Raw genomic sequence first — 24,364 nt, 5'->3', positions numbered from 1 at the left:
GAGGCTCAGAGGCAGTGTCACTCCTCATCGTGCATTTTTTGCTGAGAAAGAATTAAAGGTGTGAGGGGGCGGCTGGCGGGAGGGAGGAAGGGTGTGGGGAGGAATCTCTAGGGCTTTGAGAGGCCTAAGGGAGATGCCCTTAGTGGGGAGAGGTTCAGGCCTCAGGAATCTTGGGGTCCCATTCAGGGGTCCTTGTGGTTCGGGGGGGTGGGACTGGGCTTTCTAAGGAGGTTCCAGTCTGTGGGGGGCTTCTCTGAGCAGGAGGGGGGATGCTCAGGTGTGAGTGCTGTGGGACCCTCAGGGCTATCCAAATACAGGGGGAGGAGTGCCCACTAAGAGGGCACTGACATTGGGGCCGCGCTGCTAGGGGGCTGAGTAGCGGGGTCTGGGGAGGGACCCACCTTGGCGCCGATGTCGCGGCTCTTGGCCCGCAGCTTGTTGACCTGGGACTCGGCGATGTCCGCCCGCTCCTCTGCCTCATCCAACTCGTGCTGCACCTTGCGGAACTTGGACAGGTTGGTGTTGGCCTGTTCCTCCTGCGGGGGTTCGGGGGGGCGGGGGGATGAGGCGAGAGGAGCCAGGGGTTATTAGACTCCCAGCCTGGGGGCCGGCTTCTTGTCCCCTCCTCCAGGCCTGGGCCCCATCGGGGTCACTCACCGCCTCCTCGGCCTGGCGCTTGTAGGCCTTGACCTTCAGCTGCAGCTTGTCCACCAGGTCCTGCAGCCGCAGCAGGTTCTTCTTGTCCTCCTCCGTCTGGGGGCATATGCACGGGAGAAGCCAGTTTTTTTTGTGGAGGCAAGAGCGATTATCTCTCCCTCCCTCACCACCCCATCTTCTCCTCACGCCTTAGCTGCTCTTCCCTCCAACAGGCCAGGTCAAAGAGGTGGTGGGGAAACTTCATCTCTGACACTACTTATAGGTCAAAGGGCACGGCAAGGTCCTCAGTCCAGGATCTAAAAAGCAAGGAGGGCTGTGGCCCTAAGGTGAGAAATGGGAGGAGGGGCTCGGAACCAAACGGGATTTCTTCATCTGATAGTATGGAGACATCAGGGCTGTTCCAGCTCTCATCTGGAGCACCAGAGGCGCTCTTGGCCAGTGGTTCTGGAGTGACCAGAGAGGACTAATGAGGAAAGCAGAAAGAAGGGATTATCAAAATCCAGATCATTCTAATCTATCATAACCCAATATACGTTGTACTGGGTCAGGTATCGGGCACCAGGATCAGTGGCTCCAATGTCGCGTTGCATTGATCATTGCATGTGCTAGGATGCTATTGCCACTTATGCCCACAATACACCTGAAGTTCTACATCTGTATCTCTTTCCTGTGTCTCTCATATCCAGCTGTCAAACGGACCAATACCCCTTTCTCTGTCTCTCCTGCCCAGGCACACTGTGAAAATAACAGGTCAAAGGCATAAGCTCTGAGCTATACAGATGGAGGGCTTAGAACATTTTGGGATTTCTTTCTCTAAGGCCTTCTGTTTGTGGTCCCAGAAGTTCCATGGAAGATCTGAGCCTTTTCCCATCCCTGACTTTTATCACTAAAATGCCACACAATGCCCCTGCCTCTGAGACTGGTGGAAAGATTGCTTGGACTGTTCTGAAGCCTTCATGGTAGCGCTTCAGTTTATTAAAAAACTGGGGAAATGCTGGTTCAAAGAGCTTTCAAGAAGTAGAAGTAGATTTTCCCTTCGCTAGAAAAATTCATGGACTCAAGCCAAACTATCTGCAGAGATTGTGAAAGAAAATTAATCTCAAGACAGCTTCTCAAGGAGCAGGTGGCAAGAGGGCCGGGTGGCTCTGTGTGGGGCCTGTGTGGGTCAAGAGGGGGGGCGCGAGGGATGCGCTTTCACGTCCACTCCTAAGGGCCTGGCCCCAGAGCAGCCGCCGTGCCCGCACCTGGTAGGTGAGCTCCTTGATGCGACGCTCACTCTTCCTCATGCCCTTGATCGACTCTGCATTGCGCTTCTGCTCGGCTTCCAGCTCATTCTCCAGCTCCCGCACCCGGGCCTCCAGCTTCTGCAGCTGCTTCTTGCCGCCCTTGAGGGCGATCTGCTCGGCCTCGTCCAGCCGGTGCTGCAGGTCCTTGATGGTCTGCTCCATGTTCTTCTTCATGCGTTCCAGGTGCGCGCTGGTGTCCTGCTCCTTCTTCAGCTCCTCCGCCATCATGGCGGCCTGTGCACGGCAGAGAGCGTAAAAGAACAGGACCCCGGGGCCTCTTCTTTCCCATTAAGGATCACCTCTTTCCCATCCTGCCGTTTGCTCCCTGAGGCCCTCAAACCCACAGAGTGGCAGAGTCACCGCTGTTACAGCACAGTGGCCTGGCCTGGACCCACAGGCCTGGTTCGAGTCTTTTGAGGGGAGCGGTCACTCACGTCCGTGATGGCCTTCTTGGCCTTCTCCTCGGCGTTCCTGCACTCCTGCACTGCCTCCTCCACTTCGCCCTGAAGCTGGGACAGGTCTGCCTCCATCTTCTTCTTCTGGTTGATGAGGCTGGTGTTCTAGATAAAGGCAAAGAAAACTATTGAATGTATGCTTTGCTGCCTGATTCTACACTTTTTTTTCTTTTTTTGCGGTACGCGGGCTTCTCACTGTTGTGGCCTCTCCCGTTGCGGAGCACAGGCTGCAGATGCGCAGGCTCAGCGGCCATGGCTCATGGGCCCAGCTGCTCCGCGGCATGTGGGATCTTCCCGGACCGGGGCACGAACCCGCGTCCCCTGCATCGGCAGGCGGACTCTCAACCACTGCACCACCAGGGAAGCCCCCTGATTCTACAGTTCTATCCAGAGAAAATTAGAACTGGTCATTTTTAAAAAACATGTCTTGATTTTAGTATTTTCCTTGTTTTGCACCTGCTTTCTCTTTTCCTATGAAAATAGGTATATTCTAGACATTATATCTAAAGGGACTCGGCTCTGAAGAAAGACTTCAAGCAGGAAAGGGTCTGTTGTTCTACTCCTGAGCTCTGTAGTAACACGTCTGTGCAGGAGGATGAAAATATTCCAAGGAAAATGGGAGAAACTTGATTAAAGGGACTGTATCCTGGAAGCGATTATAGTTATAGAAGGAGTGGGGTAAGGAAGAGAGGACCACATCCGTGGGTGATGTCATTCCCATATGTACTAGATTACAGAACAAAACTCCACAGGGCAGTGCAGTGAGATGGACGTAAAAACTCATTACCGAGTATAGCTGAAAACAGTGTGTATGGGATTGCAGAAAAATGGTGTTCTGTGGAGAATTTGGTTTGCAAGTAGATGCAGTTGTGCTTCTTTCAACTCCAAAAGTCCCACTCTCACCTGGGAGTGCAGCAGCTGCACCCGCTCGCTGGTCTCGATCAGCTCCTGCTCGGCCAGCTTCCGGGACCGCTCCGTCTGCTCCACCACGGCCCGCAGCTCCTCCAGCTCGGCCTGCAGCAGGTTGTTGCGCCGCTCCACGATGGCGATGTTCTCCTTCAGGTCATCGTTGGCACGGACCGCGTCATCCAGCTGGATCTGGGTGTCCTGCGCATCACGAGAGTGGGCGTGAGAGAGGCAGCTGGGCTCTGGCCCATCAGGAGGCCGTCAGCTGAACTGGATGCTGCGGAGAGCCCCTGGCGGTGGCTCAGGTGGGACCTGTGCCTGCGACGGCCCGGGGGCAGGAGGGATCTGGTGCTGTGATGGGACGCCACCCCCCAACTCGGCCACCGCCCCTCTCTGGGTGAGGTGACTTCCTGCTTCCAAGAGTCACCAGGTACCTTCAGCAAGCTCTGGAGGCTCTTCACTTGCTTCTGGGCCTCGGCGGCCACGCGGTTGGCGTGGCTGAGCTGGATCTCCATCTCGTTGAGGTCGCCCTCCATCTTCTTCTTCACCCGCAGGGCCTCGTTGCGGCTGCGCGTCTCCGCGTCCAGGGAGGTCTGCAGGGAGTCCACCACCCGCAGGTGGTTGCGCTTCGCCTGCTCCATCTCCTCGTCCTTCTCTGCCAGCTTCCGCTCCATCTCTGCCTTGATCTGGTTGAACTCCAGCTGGGCCCGCAGGATCTTGCCCTCCTCATGCTCCAGGGAGGCCTGGAGGTGGGTGGGGAGACAGGGTCCGAGGACGTCAGGGCACAGGGTACATTGGGGAGGGAGACTGGGAGGATGCAAGGTGTCAGCCAAGAGGAGAAGAGCTGAGAAAGATGGGGAGGGGGGACCTGCATCCCAGGCCATCCGGGTGCTCTGGGGGAGGAAGTGCTGGATACCCCCGGTTTCCTCCGTCAAGGAAAGTGTTCTGAGCTCACAACTGTCAAGACCCTCCAGCACCAACACTGCGTGATCCCGACCCATCTAAAATAGCATAGAAAAGGGAAGGAGTTTTACAACCAGAAATTCGAACATTTCTCTTTGTTTCCCAGGTCGCTCACCCTGTAGTGAAAAAAGTTAGAAGCCCCAAATCTCAGGGCTATCGCTAGGTTCTTACAAATGAACAGTAACAATAGCTAACATATATTAAGCGCTTAAGCACGATACCTCGTTTCATCTTCATAATAGTCATGCGTAACATCTCATGAGGTATGTACAACTGATGCCATTTTACAGACGAGAAAACCGAGGTACAGATAGCTTAAGGAACTTGCCCAATGACAAAGTGGTGGTCCTGAAGCCAAGTTTCAAACTCAAGTCTGTTTGAGTCCGGAGCCCATGCTCCCACCCCGTCTGAGGGGTTTTTATGATGGCCAGGTTTCAACTTTATAAACCCAGTGGGAAACAAACCTATGATCAAGCTGTGTGTGGCATTTTCCTTTGCACAGACCTTGGCTTTGGAGGTAGTCATGGGTAGTGGGTATATGACCTTGGACTCAGAATAAGGAGCTGATAGATTTTGTCTTGGGTCAGCGTCACCCCCAGGTGAGGGAGAGTGCGGAGTCAGAGACAGGAGGGCAGGGGTGGGTAGGAGAGGGTCGGAGGCAGGGGTGCAGGCAGAGCCAGGCCCTCACCTCGGCCTCCTCCAGGGCCGACTGCAGCTCCAGCTTCTCAGCCTCCAGCTGCTTGCGGACCTTCTCCAGCTCGTGGATGGTCTTTCCACTGGAGCCCAGCTGCTCGGTCAGGTCGGAGATCTCCTCTGTGGGAGGGGCGGGCCGCTCAGCTGGGGGCAGCCGGGCTCCAACGGGGGGCACGCCTCTAGGAGCCGCTGGGTGGCGCCACGTGCGGACCCTCCCTGCCCCGCCCCCGCCCCCGGCCTGGGCCCGCACCCTGCAGGTTCTTGTTCTCCCGTTTGAAGGTCTCCAGGTGCTCCAGGGACTCCTCGTAGGCGTTCTTGAGCTTGAAGAGCTCGGTGCTGAGGGAGCGCGCCTCCTTCTGCGAGGACTCCAGCTCCGACTGCGACTCCTCGTACTTCTGCTTCCACTCGGCCAGGATCTGCGGGGACGGGACGCGGCTCACCGGGCAGCCCCAGCCCCACGTCCAGGGGCACCCAGGCCCCTCTCCTGGGCTCAGCCTCCTCCCAGCCTCTGCCTCCTGGGAGGACGTTCCTGACTCCCGCCTGCCCGCCTGCTCTGGCCCCTGGCTGCGAGTCCCCAGCCTGGGCCCACCTTGTCGAAGTTCCTCTGCTTCTTGTCCAGGGCCGCGGCGGCCGCGTTGGAGCGCTCCACGTCCACCATCAGGTCTTCGATCTCATTCTGCAGCCGGTGCTTGGTCTTCTCCAGCGAGGAGCACTTGGCGTTGACGGCCTCGACGGCCTCCTCGGCGTCCTGCAGCCTCTGGGCCAGCTTCTTCCTGCCCGGCGCGGTTGGGTGTATGTGTGTCACTCTACCTGGGAACAGCGGGGCCTTGGGACGACCCCTCCCTGAACTGCCAGATGAGGAGGGCCCGGCCCTCCCACAGAGCTCCTTGGGACACTGAGTAGCCCTTCAGACCCTGGAACCCCAGCCTCCAGGGAGCCAGGGCTTCGGGTGCCTAGAACAGAGGCTCTTCCCTATGGGGAGCAGCTTCAGGGTGGCAGCCCTCACTTCTCCCCACCCAGGCTGATCGGCGGTAGCTCCTCTGACCAACAAGCTTTTTGCTCGTCTTATACGTGAGCATCAGGTATAACCCGGGCCAAAAGCTCGCCCGTCACAGGAAGTGAGTCAGGGCCAGCCAGGGTTCACTCAGAGTGCAGGATCCCAGCTCCCTCGCAAGCACCTGTATTGCCCACCACGTTTCTCCCCACCTCCTCTCTTCCACCTCAAATCTGCCTCCCGTGCCCACTCTGCCTGTCTCTACCCATGTCCTCTCGAGCCTTCCTCTCTTAGAAGCAGGGTTGGGGGCTGCCCAGGACTCACTTGGCCTCCTCCAGCTCCTCGGTCCTCTGGATGGCGTCCGTCTCATACTTGGTCCTCCACTGGGCCACCTCCGAGTTGGCCTTGGACAGGACGCGCTGCAGCTCGGCCTTGGCCTCCGTCTCCTCCTCGTATTGCTCCCGCAGCAGGTCACAGTCGTGCCGGGCTGACTGCAGCGCGTGGGCCAGGGCATTCTTCGCCTGGGAGGGGCGGCACCGGGAGGTGGGTTCAGCATCTGGGAAGGTGGGAGGGAAGGCCCTGTCCCCATTCTCCAGATCCTTTTCATATCTATGAACTTTAACCAAGCCCCGGCCTCCTTCAGGGTGAGGGCTGGTGTGGAATCTCAACATCTTAAGGTACCTTCCCAGTTTGCCCATCCCTTCCAAATAAGAAAGGAGGCACTCAGTGATGTTCGGGTGTGGCTTAGCTGAAGAGTGGAAGAACCTGGCCTGGAGGGTTTTTCATTAGCAGCCTCTCTGCAGCTTCCAGGCTCCATTTCTGAGGTTGGTTGCCCCAGGGCTGCCATCAATCCTGTCTGCTGCCCCGTAGCCGGGCCTCACCTTGCCCTCCTCCTCCAGCTGCCTCTTGAGGTCCTCCAGCTGCTGGGTGTAGGAGAGCTTCCCTCGGGTCAGCTGCAAGATCAGTGCCTCCTTTTCCTCCAGTTGCCGGGACAGCTCACCTGCAGGTGGGAACAAGGGTTTGTGGGCCATGGAAGGGGGCAACTGATGCTCTTCCGTGAGGCAGGCACAGGGCTGGTTAGGGGCACCCACCGTTCTCCGTCTGCAGCTTGGCTCGCTGGGTGGAGAAGTCATTGAGGGAGCGCTGGGCCTCTTCTAGCTTCGCCCGGTACTCGTTGGCCTGGTCCTCCAGTGTCCGGGACACCTTCTCCAGGTTTGCCTTCAGGCGGTAAGGGACAAGAGAAAGGTGAATGTGGGAGGGGCTGGGTTGACTGGAGGAAGGAAGGGAGGGCCAAGGTTGGGGAGCGCACAGAGGCAGGGGGTGGGGGGTGAAATGGGGCGGGGCTGGAGGGGCACAATCTGGAGAGGATGCATGAATTAAAGAAGGGAGAGATGGTGAGGAGATGGAGACACAGGTGGAGGGCAAGGCAGGTGCAAGGGAGAGAGGGAGAGAGACCAGAGGGTGACGAAGGGAGTGAGAATAAGAGCGATGGCAGAGAGGAAGTGGAAGGAAGGCACACTGCGAGGCTGTGAGAGAGGAGAGGGCGAGGAGAGGAGAGGAGAGGCCCACCTTGGCCTTGATGATCTGCTCCATGTTGGAGGTGACGTCGTCCAGCTCCAGCTTGAACTCGCTCTTCTCCTTCTCCAGCTTCTGCTTCACGCGCTGCAGGTTGTCGATCTGCTCGCCCAGCTCGGCCACGCTGTCGGCGTGTTTCTTGCGCAGAGCGGCCGCCGTGGCCTCGTGCTGCAGCGTGGCCTCCTCCAGGTCCCGCCTCATCTTCTGAAACTCAGCCTCGCGCTTCTTGTTCATCTCGATCTGCACGGACGTGGCCCCGCCGGCCTCCTCCAGCCGCTCACTGATCTCCTCCAGCTCCCGGGACAGGTCTGAGCGCAGCTTCTCCACCTTGGCCCGGGCAGTGCGCTCGGCCTCCAGCTCTTCCTCCAGCTCCTCGATGCGCGCCTGGGCAGGGTATAGGGGGCTCAGACCCACCGCCTGACCCCTCCATCAGAGCCCCCTCCCCAGGGCTCTAGAAGGCTCCTGGCCAAAGCACCCAGGTCCTGCAGAGCAGTGGTTCTCACCAGGGGACATTCTGTACCCCAGGGGACAGTCAACAAGGTCTGTAGACAGTTTTGATTGTCGTGACTTGGGGAGGGGGTGGGTGTTGCTACTGGCATCTAGTGGGCAGGGGCCAGGCAGGCTGCCAAACATCCTATAATGCAAGACCGTCAGTGGGAATTTGGTTGAAGCCAAACTCTCAAGGCATTTCCCGGAGGGGCATCTCAGACCCAGTCTGCGCATCTGCAGCCCTGAATCCTGAGAATCTGTCTTCAGAGAGGGATCTTGAGATCCCGTGAGGTCCTGGGTCTCAAAGATTCCACAGATCCACTAGGCTCTGCTCTGCTAATGATAAGGCAGGAAAGCTGGTGCTTGTATTTTACAAATACTTGCAGCAGTATGCCTCCAAATAATCAAAAGCTTTTGTAATCTTCCGAATTAACCACAAACTCCAATCAACCACATTCCTCACTCTCCAGGGCTTACTTTATTTAGGCCCAGGGCTCGGTTCCAGCTTAATTGTTCCCTTCCAGGCCCGGTGAGTGCTAGCAGGGTGCCCTCCTCTGTATCATGTCCCTACCTTCTGGTCTTAGCCTTGGCCTGACTAAATTGGCAGAATGTCCCATTTACAATTTTGATCTGTTGTCTGACTAGCAAGGAGCAAAGGGGAGGATTGGTGGGATCCCTTCACCTGTGGTTATGGATGGTGGTGATGGAATGTGTGTGAGGGGGTCCTGGGAGCAGGAGAGAGAGAACCACCAGACCCTTGCTCCCAGGATGGAGAATGGGGACTGAGTGCAAGAGCTTGGGCAGGAAGAAGGAGGAGCCACAGCCCACTGCCAAGACCTGGTGAGGATAACAGCACAGTTGTTCTGGGTTCAACAGTCAAAGAGGTTGCCCAGACCAGGCTAGGAGAACCTGGGGATGTCCTAATATTCAGGCTAAAACCCAGAAGGGGCACCCAAGAAGATGGGAGGGAAGAGTATCACTGAAGGCAGACCAGCCCCTGAGCAGCCCCTAGAGGAGGGGAATTGTGTTCATGTGTCACTTGCACCCTGGGCCATCGACCCTGAATGCTGAGGGGAGATTAGCTCTCTCCACTAGTGGCCTCATAAGAAAATGAGAGGATAAATAGCTGAGTCCCTGTGGCCTTGGGGCCACTATGTCCAGATGTGGCCGTATAGCTTCTGCAGCTATGAAATGGGAACGAGAGTACCTGCCTTCCTTGCTTCCAGGGCTCTTCTGACAAACATGGGACTAAAAGCACATTAAAATTCAGTTCATTAAAGGCAAGGGAGGCTCTGGCTGTTAATTCAATCTCCTCCTGCAGAGGGATGAGAAAGCCATGCGAAAGACAAAAGAACATCTTCTTGCAAGTGGCTGGCTCACTTCTCTAGCCTGAGCTATATTAAAATAACATATATATGTTGCCTCTTGGTTGACAAAGTGGGTTCCTGTACAATGTCTCTTCTGGTCCTCTGCAAGGCAGGGGTCATTAGTCCCATTTTACAGATGAGAGGAGAATCTGAGGCTCAGGACGGGGAGTGACTTGCTTAAGTTTGCGGGAGTTGACTCCATATCACGGTGCTCTGTGGGGATCCAACCTGAGTTAGTGGCTAGGGTAAATACCCGGGAAGAATAAGAACAGAGCTTCCCATGGCAAGGTGCTCCATGAAGGCCCTTCTCACCCCCATGAAGTGGGGAGAAGCACCAAAAGTAAGGGTTAGAGGAGAACGGAGCCCTGCCAATTGTCCCAGAGCAGCAAACCCATGAGGTGGAGCATAGCTCAGCAAGAGAAGCCCTTTTAGTAAGTATGATCCCCACCCTCTCCCCCAAATAGTCCTGCTGAAATAAGACACTATTGCTCTAATGGGGGAAGGCTGATGTTCCCAAGTGCCTGTAAGTCAGGGCTGTTGGGGCCTCCGGGCGGCTTGGAGTTCTAGATACTGTCTAGAACCCTAAGCAGCTCCTACAGCCTCAGCTGCCTCAGCGCCATTGAGCTCCCGGTGGCTACACCCAGAAGAACTTCACCTGGTTTTCCTTCAGTTTCTTCTGCAGCTGAAGGGCCAGTGCCTGCTCATCCTCAATCTTACTGTTCAGCTGATTAACGTCAAACTCCTTCCTGGAGGAGAAGAGGGTGACAGGTGGTTTTCCTTTCCCTGTGCCCATCCTCTCCTTCTGCCTCGGTATTCGAGGACCAGTCCCCTCCCCCTGGCCCCGAGGGTGAAGGTTGGGGGTGGGGGCTGTGTGCCCAGAGCAGCCTTGGCCAGAGGTGCTGCAGCACCTTGCACTCTAACCCTCAGGCCAGACACCCTCAGTAGCCCTTCCTGGCCGCTGCAGGCTCCTACTTCTTGAGCTTTTCTTCCAGCTGCAGCTTGTCGTTCTCTAGGTCCATGTTGCTCTCCTGGGTCAGCTTCAGGTCACCCTCCAGCTTCCGCTTGGCTCGCTCCAGGTCCATGCGCACCTTCTTCTCCTGCTCCAGGGATCCCTCCAGCTGGTGGAGAAAAGAAAATGAACAGGATGTAGGAAACCTGAGATCCACAGTGCATCCTCTTCTGCTCCCGTCTAAACCCAAAGTCCAATGGGATTGGAAGTCAAACCAGCAGAGTTAGCCCTGCAAGCATGAAGCATTAGAGACCCAGCCTAGTGAGGAACTGTAGAAAGAAAAGGGCCGCAGGGGTCATGGAAGTTAGTTCTAGGGATTGGGAACCCCTTGGCCATTGGTGTTGCCTGAAAAATCCCAACCTGAGAGGGATGGAGCATGGTTGTTACTACTCACATCATCCACCTGCTGCTCCAACTTGACCTTGGCCTTGGTCAGGGTGTTGACCTTGTCCTCCTCAGCCTGAAGGTCATCCAGGGCCTGTTGGTGGGCCTCTTGCAGAGCTTTCTTCTCCTTGGTCAGCTTGGCAATGATCTCGTCCAGCCCAGCCATCTCCTCTGTCAGGTTCTTCACCTGTTGACCAAGAACCCCATCCCCTTTAGGGTCAAAGGTCACCAACCTAGAGACATCTGTGGAGACCTCCAATGCCAAGGACCTGGGCCACACTCAGGTCTGGGAATCCTGAGGAGACACGGGCTGGAGCCAGAGGGAGCTGCCCTCACCTTGTTCTCTGTGGCGTGCTTCTCCTTCTCCACCTTGGCCAGCGTCAGCTCCAGGTCATCAATGTCCCTCTTGAGCTCAGAGCACTCGTCTTCCAGCTTGCGCTTCTTGGCCGTGAGCTCGGCGTTCATCTCCTCCTCGTCCTCCAGCCTCTCGGTCATCTCCTTCACCTTGGCCTCCAGCTGGATCTTGTTCTTGATCAGCTGGTCGCAGCGCTCTTCTGCATCAGCCAGGTTGTCTTGTTCCTGGGAGAAGAGGACAGAGAGGAGAGATCCAGGGTCTTAAAGAGAGCCAGAGCTCTGAGACTCAGTCCCTGGTGATGAGATGGGCTATAATCCAGGGGAGGGGAGAGGAGAAATGGTCTCACGGCCTGCACTTGGAGCTGCAGGTCGTTCTTCTCCTGCAGCAGGGACACCATCTTCTCCTCCAGCTCCTTGCGTCGAGCCTCCGACTTCTCCAGCGTCTCTTTGAGGCGCCCAAACTCCTCCTTCATGGTGGCCATCTCCTTCTCTGTCTCTGCACTCTTCAGCAGCGGTTTGATCTTGAAGTAGAGCTTCATCCAGGGCCAATTCTTGACCCCCATGAAGGCCCGAATGTTCCACTGGATTACCAGCAGGGCATCCCTGGCAAAGAAACATGGAGGCAGGGAAGGGCACTGTAAAAGAGCGCTTCGCAATCATGGGGCCAGCAGCACTCGGCTCCCAGCACATCTAAGCAAGTTTGTAGGCACCTGACGGCAGGAACCCTGTCTTGTAGCCTTGATAGGCAACCCCACCTCAGCATAACCACACTGAACATGGAGTTGCTCCATAAATAGTTATTGATTGATCAATTCAACAAAAGGGCAGTTTATATCTTCCTTACTGGAGTATTAGTAGCTATGGAAGCTACCACTTCCACAGTAGAATGTCTACCACAGTAGAATGTCTACTGTGTTCGGTGTTTCTAATCTCATAAGAACCTCAAGCATGTTAAAAATATGATATTTTCCATTTAGGAATATCTATAATATATGTGTAAGTTATGAAGCATGAAACAAAATGACTGTCCATGAACTCATCACCCAAACAAGAACTAGAGCATTGCCATCGCTGATTCTGCCTGTGGGCTCCACCCCATCCCCTTTCCTGGTCCTTCCACCAGAAGCAGCCACTACCTCGAATCTTGTGTTTTTTGTTTCCTAACTTTTTCAAAAAATATTTTAACCATGTGTGTATGCATCTTTGAACAATATGCTATTTTAAAAATTATTTCTGAGATTTATAAAAATTGCATCACACAATAAGTATCCTTCTGTGACTTGCTTTTGTTTACTCAGCAATATGCTCTTAAGGCGCAAACGTATTGTACCATGTAGTTTTAGTTCCCTCCTTTTTCATTGCTTTATAATATTCCCCTGAATGAGTATACTACTATTCACCCATTCTCCTGTGGATGAAAATTCAAGTTGTTTCCAGATCTTTGCTATTTTGACCAATGCTACCATAAAGATTCATTTTTTTGTCTCATGTTGAACACGTGCAGGAGTTTCTCTGTGGGAATGCACTCAGGAGTGGAAAGGTATGTAACTGTTCAACTTTAAAAGAAAATGATACATTGTTTTCCAAAGAGATTGCACACATTTACACATCCATAAGCAGTGGGTCAGACTTCTTGGTTTTTGTCAATCTAGTGTTTTAAAACGGTATCTCATTGGAGTCTTAATTTGTATTTCCCTAAGGGGAATTTTCTTTTTTAAAGAATTCAAAATGAGACCCAGAGTGGCAAAGTCACTTGCTCAGGCTAGCTAGTAAGTGGTGCAGCCAGGATTTGAATTTAGGTTTCCTGACCCACGCCACTTCGCTCTGCTTGTCTGCCTCTTACATCTCTGGGAGTGCCTCTCTCTTTCCATCCAGCCTCACCTGCGCTCCAGGATCTTCTTGAACTCAATGCGCATGAGCTGACCCCGGGCTTGTGCCTGGATTCGGGTGATGATGCGGCTCAGCCTCTCGTCCCGCATCTCCTCCAGCAGCCCCAGCAGCCCCGCCTTGAAGAACACCTGGGGGTAAGGGGTAGAGCCAAGGGGGCCACAGCCTCAGAGAAGGGTAGTCAGGGTGGAGGGAGAGTGTGGGAGACCCTGGCTCAGCTTCCCAGGGCCCTGTTACCCACACATCCTAGACCTGGGAGTGAAATGTGAAAAACAAGACAGAAAGGAAGCCTGGGTTCCAGCCCTTTGTTGATACGGGTAGCCAGGAATCAGGCTACCAGCTGGTCCACTCAGCATGGTCGCACATCCTGCAACGCCACCCTAAGGGGCTCTAGACTCACCTTGGTGTGGCCAAACTTGTACTGGTTGTGGTCAATGTCCAGGGAGCCCAGCAGCTTCTCTGATCCTTTCCTGCTGTCAATGAACTGGCCCTCAGGGATGGCTGCCGGGTTCAGGATGCGGTACCTGGGAGGGAGGTGCCCGTAGTTACCCACGTTCTGCACTGATCTGCTCTGCCCACAGAATCTGAGGCCACCTGAAGACTCCCCTCCCATCCGAGGCTGCCCATGCTCCCTCTGTTCCCTGAGCCCTGGGGGGCCCTGGTACCCACCTCTGCCGGAAGTCCCCGTAGAGGATGCGGTTGGGGAAGCCCTTCCTGCAGATGCGGATGCCCTCCAGCACGCCATTGCAGCGCAGCTGGTGCATGACCAGGGGGTTGTCCATCACCCCTGTGGCAGGAAGGGAGAGGGAGGGGGTCAGCCTTAGGGCAAGTGGATGCCAAGTGCCCTCTCCAGACTAGACGCTTGTGCATCGCTCACCGGGAGCCTTCCGTTCATTGGGGATGAGGCAGCGCACAAAGTGAGGGTGGGTGGTCCTCAGGTTGGTCATCAGCTTGTTCAGATTCTCCTGGGGGTGGATGAGAGTTGGAGGTCAGGAGCCACAGGGACCATCCCTTTGGTCCCTGAGCCCTGGGACCCAGACAACCTGTCACCAGAACCCTCAAAGGGATAGGGAGCTGATACATAATTTATGATGTGAGTTCAGGCTTGTATAGAATTTACATGCCAAAAATGACCACATAACTCTAGCTTCTTTCCTCTCCAAACTCAGAGCATCAGGTTAGGGTGGTGCAGACAAAATGCTCTGGGCTGGGCCTGCCCACCACAAGTCTCTTGGCATCCCTGGGCCCTTCTTACCCGGTGGAGGGCCGATACTGTCTGAAATGATGAGCCCTTTTTCTTGCCTCCTTTGCCTTTACTGCTGTCCCCTAATAACAAGAGAAGGAATGATGAACAAGGGCTTGAAAACGGAGGAGCCCTCGGGTAGGGACAAGGCTCTGCTGCTCACTAGATGTGTGACTTTGGGCAAGTTATTCTCTAAGTCTCAGTTTTCTCATGAGGAGGAGAAGATTAGAAAAGATCAAGCATGGAGCGTGCCTTTCCAGTGCTTGGCACAAAGCAGGCATTGAAATAACATCTGTGCTTTCTCTTCCCGTTCCCTTCTAACCCCTACCCATGCTTACATCTTTCCACTTTCTACTTTTCTTCTTGTACTTTACCCTCATCGTTTCAGTTCACACCCTTTCTCTTCCTTCTCTGAACTGGAGGCTCGTTTGTTCTACTGTATGTTCAGTGATCCTCTCAACATTTACTGTGACCTCCTGCAGGCACGGCTCCATGCCAGGCCTGCTGCAGTGATGTGCGTGCCACTCTCACTGATCTTCAGTTGCTCAGAGTCTTGAAGAGATGCACAGCATGTACAACAACGTCCATAACCCAAAGGGCAAAATGGTACTTCCACAGAAGGGGTAGAGATGGGCCGCTGTGGGATCTCCTGACCCCCTCCCGTGGCTCACGGGCTCCCTCCTGCCTTTAGAGTTGTGTGCTTTGAAGCAGCGGGATCCTAGCCCCTTGCACCTCCGGAACTGCTCTGGCAGTGCAGGGCTGCCCTCTTACCGACATCAGTGGAGGCATACGAGGAGAAGAGTGTGGCCATGAGCTTGAGGGAGGACTTCTGGTACAAGCCCACTACTGTCTCGTTGAGCGGGTCTTTGTTCTTCTCCAGCCAGCCTATGATGTTGTAGTCCACCGTGCCGGCGTAGTGGATCAGGGAGAAGTGGGCTTCCGGCTTCCCCTTGATATTACGCGGCTTCTGGAAGTTGTTGGACTTGCCCAGGTGGTTGTCGTACAGCTTGGCCTTGAAGGTCATGTCAGTGGCCTTGGGGAACATGCACTCCTCCTCCAGGATGGACATGATGCCCATGGGCTGATGGCAGGGTGGGGAGGGGGAGAGCATCACTGAGTGCACTCCCAGGCTTGCAGAGTCCCATACCCCGACGGAGGAGAGACTGCAGCCCAGTGTAGCAGGCAGGCCACAGAGAGCCTGAGCTGGTACCTCGTGTCCCGATACAGGAAGCCAATATTCCTGGAGTTAACCTAAATCCGAATACATTCAGATCTGGGCAATGTAACCTTTCTGCCCCAGTGGACCCAGAGAAGAGCCCTGTACTCCCAATCCCCAGCCCCCGGCCCCCCAGGGCTCAAGAACAGCCCCTTCTTCCTGAATGGCTCCCTGCCCCAGCACGGGGTGAAGGCTGGGACAGAAATGTGTCAGAGGCACCAGACTACAGGGCAGGCCAGACTCCTGCCTATATGACGGGTAACAATCGTTCAAGGAACGGTTAGCGGGATCCAGGTTCTGCACAATGTCCTGCACTTCAGAAAGTGTAGCAGCTCTTGACTTTTCTTGGGACAGGGATCCTACTGAGAATTTGGCGAATCCAAAGACTCCCTCCCCAGAGAAATGCACACACACACACACACACACACACACACACACACACACTTGCATATACACCTTGCCCACGACCAGTCCACACACACTCTTACATACAATTTCAGGGAAATCTGAGGCCTCTGGAAGAGGAGCACCCTGGATAACTATGCAGAGCTTGTGGGGAAGGCCCTGTTTTCTGACTGGCCGCGGCTGGGCTGGGGGAGGGGCAGTTGCTGCGGCCTCTGGCCTCCATCAGCAATGGAGCCCCGGGAGCAAGTGAGCACTGGGAGCCTCCCACCAGCTCCGTCCTGTCTCCTCTGAGGAACCTCCATAGATAAGAGGAGCTGAACACAGGCTTATCCTCAGCCAACAGGGAGAGGATGGGAAGCCGACATGTCTAGTTTCAGCCTAGTTTCTTTCCACGAATGACACTTCTCATGGGGTGTCAGAGGGGGCAGGAACCCTCACCTTCACTACACCCCCCTCTTAAGACCCTGGGAGGTGTCCACCAGACAGGACAAGGTCTTAGGTGTTGGGGAGAGAAGGAAGGGCTGGACCCGTGTACACTTGTGATGTCACGGTGTGTGAAAGCAGGGCTTGGGGTTCTGGGACTAGTTTCCTGGGTGTAGAGGGACAGGGCTGCCACTTTGTCTGGGATGGCGGGTGAAGGGGACCGGGCGGAGGGGCCGAAGCGGCACCTTCTCGATGAGGTCGATGCAGGCCTGCAGGTCCATGCCGAAGTCGATGAACTCCCACTCGATGCCCTCCTTCTTGTATTCCTCCTGCTCCAGCACGAACATGTGGTGGTTGAAGAACTGCTGCAGCTTCTCGTTGGTGAAGTTGATGCAGAGCTGCTCAAAGCTGTTGAACTACAGAGCGGGGGGTGGGGGAGGGGAGCGGGTCAGGCGGGCAGCTGTCCGTGGCCCATGCGGTGCGCCCAGGGCCGCGTCCAGCCCGGCAAGGGGTGCAGCTGGCCCCTCCCCTCCCCTGTCAGGGCGGGGAGGGAGGGCGCCCTGAAGACACATGACCGTCTCCACCAGAGCACACCGCCGTCCCCGCGCCTGGCCTGCAGCCGGCTCAGCCAGCGGTGGCTGCCTGTGCGAACCAGTGAGTTACTGTTCTCCCGGCCCCGGGGCTCCCCACTCACGTCAAAGATCTCGAAGCCGGCAATGTCCAGGACGCCTATGAAGTACTGGCGCGGCTGCCTGGTCTCCAGGGTGGCGTTGATCCGCGTCACCATCCAGTTGAACATCTTCTCGTACACGGCCTTGGCCAGCGCCCCAATGGAGTAGTACACCTGCTGGACATTCTGCCCCTTGGTGACGTACTCGTTGCCCACCTTCACCCGAGGGTGGCACAGCCCCTTGAGCAGGTCAGCTGAGTTCAGCCCCATGAGGTATGCGGACTTATCAGCATCTGGTGGAGAAGGAAAGGGATAAGCAAGCACTTTCAGCAGACCCTCTTTCCCTGCCCAGGACCATCAGGTCCTGCCTCTCTCGTTAAAGAGCTGCAAATAGGGACTTCCCTGGTGGTGCAATGGTTAAGAATCCGCCTGCCAATGCAGGGGACACGGGTTTGAGCCCTGGTCTGGAAAGATCCCACATGCCGCGGAGCAACTAAGCCCGTGCGCCACAACTACTGAGCCCGTGTGCCACAACTACTGAAGCCTGCACGCCTAGAACCCGTGCTTCGCCACAAGAGAAGCCACCGCAATGAGAAGCTCGCGCACCGCAACGAAGGGTAGCCCCTGCTCGCCCCAACTAGAGAAAGCCCGCGCACAGCAACGAAGACCCAACGCAGCCAAAAGTAAATAATAAATTAAAAAAAAAAAGAGTTGCAAATAGAGGCCTGAAGGGCACAAGACTTGCAATGGTGACACAGCCAGTGTGTGCCCGAGTCAGGCTGGAGCCCAGGCCCCTCCCTCACCCCAGGACCTCCTACCACACTGCATCCCTTCATCTCTCCAGGGCAGGGACTGTGGCTGATGCTGTCCTCTGCTTCTTTCCTCCTTTGTCCCCAATCCCAGGATCTAGCCCAGGACTGGGCCTGCTCTACCCTGAATCTATGTGTTGGCCAACATGGCTGGCTGGGAAATCAAGGTTCCTAATAGCATGTTGGTCACCCTCCCCCAATCCCCAGCTCTCCAAATGTGCCATCCAACATATGATATCTATTTAGAAGGAATTTATTTGGTTAATTTCAAGAGTTTTGTGATAACTGGCAACATGCTATTGTGAAACTGAGGCTTGGCATTTGATCTGGACAGACATGGAGAAGGGGTCCTTGAAGGTGGGCCAGCCCTGTTCACACCCCTTCACATCTCCTTCTCAAAGGATTCTCGAGATAGCCTTAGAGGGAGCTGGGAAGGACTTTCGCTCCATTCCACTGAGGGGGAAACTGAGACCCAGCGATGTGGGTGATGTGCCAATGCCCTGAGCTGTGTCCTGACCCTTGGCTTCCTGCCTCCCAAACAGAACATGGCACGGAGGCTGTGAGGGGCTCACCCAAGGCCTGGGCATCCCTCACATACACACTGCAGTAGTGATAGGGGTGTGCAGAGATCAGTTCTCTGCTTTCCTGGGCTTGGGGGTGTCTTGGGTGCAGAAGGAAATCTCCCCAATTCACTTCTGCTCTGTGCAGTTGGGTTGAGAAGCTAGCGGGATTGAGAGGTGCCTCCCTGTCTGCCCACTTCTCCCATGTCCCTGCCTTCACCCACCCACAAACCTCAGGTCCTCTGGGAGCCAGCCTGTCTGGGATGCAGGGTGGCATCTGGCTAGGTTCTAATGGAGAAGAAAGCCTGGAGCCTGGGCCAGGTGGACTTGGGGTGGGGCTGAGCCCGCCCTGGGAGAAAGCACAGCCTTTCAACCACCTGCTTCTCCTATTCCTGGTTTCTTTCCACTTTCTCTATCAAGGTCCTGACATCGCTACTGTGAACATAACTCCTTAAAAATCATTGAAAGGGGCACATCCCTGGTGGCGCAGTGGTTAAGAATCCGCCTGTCAATGCAGGGGACACGGGTTCAATTCCTGGTCTGCAAAGATCCCACATGTTGCGGAGCAACTAAGCCTGCGAGCCACAACTACTGAGCCCACGTGCCGCAACTACTGAGGCCCGCGCTCTTAGAGCCCGTGCTCCGCAACAAGAGAAGCCGCCGCAATGAGAAGCCCGCACACTGCAACGAAGAGTAGCCCCCGCTCGCCCCAACTAGAGAAAGCTCACGCGCAGCAACAAAGACCCAACTCAGCCAAAAAAAAAAATCGTTGAAAGGCACCCCTTTGGGACACAGAATGGGAGACCGTGCTCCCAGAGGAACGTCTCTGCATGACGGGCAGACGCCCATCCCCTCAGGCCTTCTCAGCGCCTACTCTCCTGTCCTCGAACCTTCAGTGCCGTCGGGCTCGGCCTGCTCCTCCCGCTGCTTCTGCTTGAACTTCATGTTTCCGTAGTGCATGATGGCGCCCGTCAGCTTGTAGACGCCGGCCTTCTCTTCAGGAGTGAAGCCCAGCACGTCGAAGGCGCTCTGGGGCAGGGCAAGAGAGGCAGAGTGGGTGGCGGGGCGGGCGGCCCAGGAGCCCCGGGACCCGCCCACTGCCTCCTAGCTCACATCCGTGGCCGCCAGCTCCTCGGAGTCGTCGATGGAGGCCACGGACACCTCCCCCTGAGACACGAAGGCGTAGTCGTAGGGGTTGTTGGTGACCAGCAGCATGTCTGTCCAGGCGTGGGACAGGGCAGGGGACAAGGGGGTGGGAGGGGGCACGGTGAGGGGCAGGGGTGGGATGAAGGAAAGAGCGGGAGCAGGTAGAGAGGAGGACCGTCAGCAAGGACCAAGGGGAGGGCCCAGAAGAAAAGGAAAAGTGGGCGGCGAGGACCCAGGGTGGGAGGATGGTGGGCGAATGACAGGTGGGAGAAGGGGAGGCAAATGCAGAGGAGAAGGAGTAAAGCAGCAAGGAAGGGTGGAAAGGGAGGCAAGAATTGACACAGGGGAGTCCAAGGTGAGGGAGGAAGAGAAAGGCAATGGGCAGATGGAAGCGGGGGGGTGAGAAGTCTGGCGGGACGGGTGAGGAGGAGGGATCTGCCCTGCACAGGCGGGCTTGCGGAGGGCGCTGGGGGCAGCAGGACCATTGGGCTGGGCTCACCCAGCAGCTCTGGCTTCTTGTTGGACAGGATCTGGTAGAAGATGTGGTAGTTCCTCTCAGCCTTCAGCTGGAAGATCACCCGGGACTTCTCCAGGAGATCTGAAGTGAGGAAAGGCGGGGAGGCAGGTAAGGAGGGAAAAAGCCAAGCCAGCAACAGGATGGAGGTCAGGGGAGAAGGGCTCTCATGGCAAGTGGAGAGAGCCCGGGGAAAGATACGGTTTAAAGGAAGAAGAATTCTAAAGCCAAGAGGCAAATGTAGACAGAGACAGAAGATGGAGGGGAAATGTTGAGGTGGGGCATCCGGCGGGAATGAAGGCAGAGGTGGAGGACCCAGAGGTGTGGGCAGCGCTCCCCACGTACTCACAGGTTTCTATGTCTGCAGAAGCCAACTTTCCAGTGGCTCCAAAGTGGATCCTGATGAATTTCCCCTGGGGGCAGATGGGACAAAGAGTGAGAGAACTGGCCAGAAGAGACGCATGGAGATCCTGGACCTCATCGCAACCCAGAATGCCCTGGACGGTTCTGGAAATGTAAATGACTTCTTTGGAATCCCAGTTTAGTATCAGTAAAACAGGGAAGAGGATGCCCATCCCCACATGCCACCCAGGGATCTCTGAGCAGAAACGACACAGGAGGGGACTTCCCTAGTGGTCCAGCTGTTAGGACTCTGCTCTCCCAATGCAGGGAGCCCACATTCAATCACTGGTCAGGGAACTATTAATAGATCCTGCACACCACAACTAGAGATCCCGCATGCCACAATGAAGATCCCACGTGCCACAACTAAAGACCCAGCTCAGCCAAATAAATAAATATTTTTTTAAAAAAGAAAGAAATGACACAGGAATGAGCACTGATAGAATCTGTCCTGTTTGTACCTCTGATATGATCTCTTGTAATCCTCCCAATAACCAGCAAGGTAGCTACTACTACCTCTGTCTCACTGATGAAGGAACTGGGGCTCAGAGAGGTGTGGGGACTTACTGGGCAGATGGAATGCTGGGGAATTGGCTCCAACGCCCACGCTCTCTTTCCACTTCCAGTGTGGAAGAGCTTTGGAAACAGTCGTAAGGAAAATCTAGACTGTGACCCAAATCAGCCCTGTTACTCGGCTCTGGAACATCTGTGGTAGCTCTGGGTCTCTTTTCTTGAGTTCCCAGCACTCGGGGGCCAGGCTGAGTGGGGAGGGTTTGGAGTGTGTGTGTGTGTGTGTGTGTGTGTGTGTTATTTGATATCCCAAAACCAAATGCAGGACAATCAACCAGGTGGGGTGACTGTTGGCAAAACTGCACCCCCCTTTTTTTGTCGAGGCCGCATGAGGCCAGTTGGCAGTGGTCAGGTGCACTCACGAAGCGGGAGGAGTTGTCGTTCCGGACCGTCTTGGCGTTGCCGAAGGCCTCCAGGGCGGGGTTGGCCTGGATGATCTGGTCCTCCAGGGTGCCCTGCAGAGGGAGCAGAGCGTGGGGCTGCATCTCCAGTCCACCTCCAGGTGGTGGTGGGGAGGCCGGGGGTGTGGCCGGATGGACTGCTGGGGGGTCTGCAGCTCCAACGGGTCATATTCAGACCCTCAGAGTGTGTGTCTCCTGCCAGGTAGGTCTTGAGCTCAGGGGTGCAGTCCACAGTGTTTCCCAGGGCAGGGCTAAGGGTCACCTGGTCAGCTCACCCCCCGGTCCCCCTCTGCCGAGCCTGTGGCCCACCCGGCACCTTGGTTGCATTGACGTTGTCCTTCTTGCCACGGTCACCTATGGCTGCGATGCTGGCAAAGTACTGGATGACACGTTTCGTGTTCACAGTCTTCCCTGCCCCAGATTCTCCGCTGGGGGCAACAGGGACCCATCAGAACCCAGATTCCCACCGTCCTCCATTCAAAGTTCAGCACTGCACCCTCCTCTCTCAGAGTCCCAGCCATCTAATCTCCTCCCCCGGGGCCCAGCTCCCTGCAGAGTCTGCCCAGCACTGTAGGTCACTCCGGCACTCCTCGGAGAGCCCAGTTCCTTGCAGTCTCCGCCTTAAACCTTTCCTCCCCACCCCATCACCCCCAGGAATCAGCCTGGGTCCCCCCCAGCCCACGCCCCTCTGTGGGTGGATGGTGTTTGCTCACGTGATGAGGATTGACTGGTTCTCCCGATCTGGAAGAGAAAAGAGCAGAGGCAATGGGGTCAGGGCTGAGGGCCCAGGTCCACGGGTGTGGGGCTGAGGGGCCACAGGTCAGAGCAGCCAGCCCACCTGTCAGCATGTACTGGTAGGCGTTGTCGGAGATGGAGAAGATATGGGGCGGCGCCTCGCTCCTCTTCTTGCCCCGGTAGGCAGCCACCACCTCGGCGTTGTACACCGGCAGCCACTTGTAGGGGTTGACAGTGACGCAGAAGAGGCCCGAGTAGGTCTGAAATGGGAGATAGGGCAGTCATGAGAAGTTGGAAGGGAGAGCCTGGGATGGGCAGTGGTGACAGGCAGAAGAGTCCATGGTCAGCCCAGCTGGCTCCTCTCTTCCTGCAGCTGACCAGGGATGGGATAGGGGCAGAGAGCCCTTTGGGAGCGTTCCAACCCCCTCCCCGTGAGAGAATCGCCCCGGCCTACTTTGGACTCTGTGCAGGACAGGCTGCCCGCCGTGTGCAGGACACACTCACGTAGATCATCCAGGCTGCGTAGCGCTCCTTGAGGTTGAAAAGCACTGCAGGCTCGTGCAGGAAGGTCAGCATGGCCATGTCCTCAATCTTGTCGAACTTGGGCGGGTTCTGCTGCAACACCTGGTCCTCCTTCACGGTCACCGTCTGGGGAGGGGTTGCGGCAGTAAGACAGGGGTGACCACACTCCCACCAGGACCCTTGCCAGCCTTGCCCACTTACCTCCTCCCAGAGTACAGGCTGTGACCTGGCCTCGTTCCCCTAGCTCTTCTCTCACCAGTGCCTGGGCCCTAGCCCATAGCTTCCCATGACACCAGATAATTTACCTGCCCACTGTCTCGCCCTTTCTAGAGACTGTCCTAGAGTCCCTGTGTCTTGCCAGTTCCCCAGACCCTGTGCCCATGAGCATCACCTTTCAGTCCCTGCTTAATTGTCTAGGGCTGGCCACTCTCTGGCCTGTGCACACACACCTTACCCTGACTCCTGGGGGCAGTACTTCAGGGCATCAGTTGCTCAGGGCAAACCTTGCCACTAACGGAAAAACATCTCATCCATCTACCCTACACTCTTCATTGGTCACTGTCAAATGGTTCGATCTCCACTGGTCAGTTTGCCGTGCCCTGACATCATGAGATCCTGCAAGTAGGTATTCCAGCATTTTTTACAGCGGAGAAAGCTGTGGATCGAATAACTAAATGATTTGCCAGCATGGTGGCTGCTAGTGGCAGAGCTGGGTTCAGGGTCAAAGTCCCCAGAGGTTCTGAGCCACTGCTGCTGACCAGTGGCAGTTCTCGTGGCCGGCACGAGGGACAAGGACTGTGGATTTCTGAGTGCCAGTCGTCAGCTCTGGACTGAACATTCCACTCAAGAGTTCCTGCTCTTTGCGTTCATCGGTAAAAGTTTGCTCTTGGTATGGCTGGGGAGGACTGGGGAGACTCGGTTCATGGAGGAAACTGAGGCAGAATGGAGGGACGCAGGTTTGAGAAGGGCGCTTCATTTGATGCTGTGTCTATGCCCTCTTTATCTACAAGTCCCCTCTGAAGAGGAAACCAGCTGAGGTTTTTGGCCGCCAGCATCCTCTCTGGCAACGGGCTGGCGTGGGGCCTCGTTACCCCTGCTCAGACCTAACAAGAAAGGTCAGTTCTTACTCAGATGCTGGGCTTCTCGAGGGGGCTCATCCAGCACCCCCACTGGCTTTGGCTCTTCTCCAGAGCCCCTCAGCTCCCACTGCATGTGGCTCCACCCTGCACCCACCACCCCGTGCTGTGCCCCACGCACCTTGCCGTTCTCCGTCTCGGCAGTGACCTTGCCTCCCTCCCGGGACAAGATCTTGGCCTTGACAAACTCTTCCTTGTCATCCGGCACGAAGCACTCAGTGCGGATGTCGAAAGGCCGGGTCTGGGCCTCTAGACGCTCCTTCTCTGACTTGCGGAGGTACTGGGCCGCCGCCCCGAAATCGGCCATCTGGGCATCGGTCATCCTGTCCCTCCTCTGCGGCTGAGACAGGAGGGCCCAGGCCTCAGTGGGTGGCATTGCCCTCTGCCCCTGACTCTCTGCCCCACCCCCTCACCACCTGGGTCCTATCAGTCTCACCTCCCTACCTGGCCTGGGTCCAGTCCTCCCCAACTCGGGTTCTGCTTCCCTTGCCCTCTGACGTGAAGCTGAGGGAGAATCTGTGAGGGGTCTGCGTGGGGTGGAATTGGCTAGCGTTTGCTAAAGCGAGGTGCTGAGCTGCTCAGAGGAGAGCAGC

General features: G+C 56.1%; 1 protein-coding gene across 1 annotated transcript; it reads right to left on the bottom strand.

Annotated features, from left to right (window-relative positions):
- Positions 1-2: 2 nt before the first annotated feature.
- Positions 3-24,093, bottom strand: LOC309819257 (myosin-6; the record flags this gene model as incomplete). Its single annotated transcript, XM_082649387.1, has 37 exons — positions 3-41; positions 402-536; positions 658-753; positions 1,902-2,177; positions 2,378-2,503; positions 3,302-3,505; positions 3,739-4,047; positions 4,956-5,080; positions 5,211-5,376; positions 5,550-5,733; positions 6,279-6,475; positions 6,836-6,954; positions 7,046-7,172; positions 7,524-7,913; positions 10,041-10,131; positions 10,358-10,503; positions 10,789-10,965; positions 11,115-11,357; positions 11,480-11,735; positions 13,014-13,150; positions 13,420-13,543; positions 13,689-13,806; positions 13,897-13,984; positions 14,275-14,345; positions 15,034-15,343; positions 16,552-16,722; positions 17,001-17,269; positions 19,236-19,374; positions 19,459-19,562; positions 19,991-20,089; positions 20,355-20,418; positions 21,340-21,432; positions 21,695-21,806; positions 22,092-22,119; positions 22,217-22,373; positions 22,618-22,761; positions 23,893-24,093. 37 exons carry the CDS (start codon positions 24,091-24,093, stop codon positions 18-20), a joined length of 5,820 nt encoding a protein of 1,939 aa, XP_082505513.1. The 3' UTR covers positions 3-17.
- Positions 24,094-24,364: the final 271 nt, after the last annotated feature.

This window comes from Grampus griseus (assembly GCF_964374135.1).
Source record: "Grampus griseus genome assembly, chromosome: 2".
NCBI classification, from domain to species: Eukaryota; Metazoa; Chordata; class Mammalia; order Artiodactyla; family Delphinidae; genus Grampus; species Grampus griseus.
This window is presented reverse-complemented; position numbering and strand designations above follow the sequence as displayed.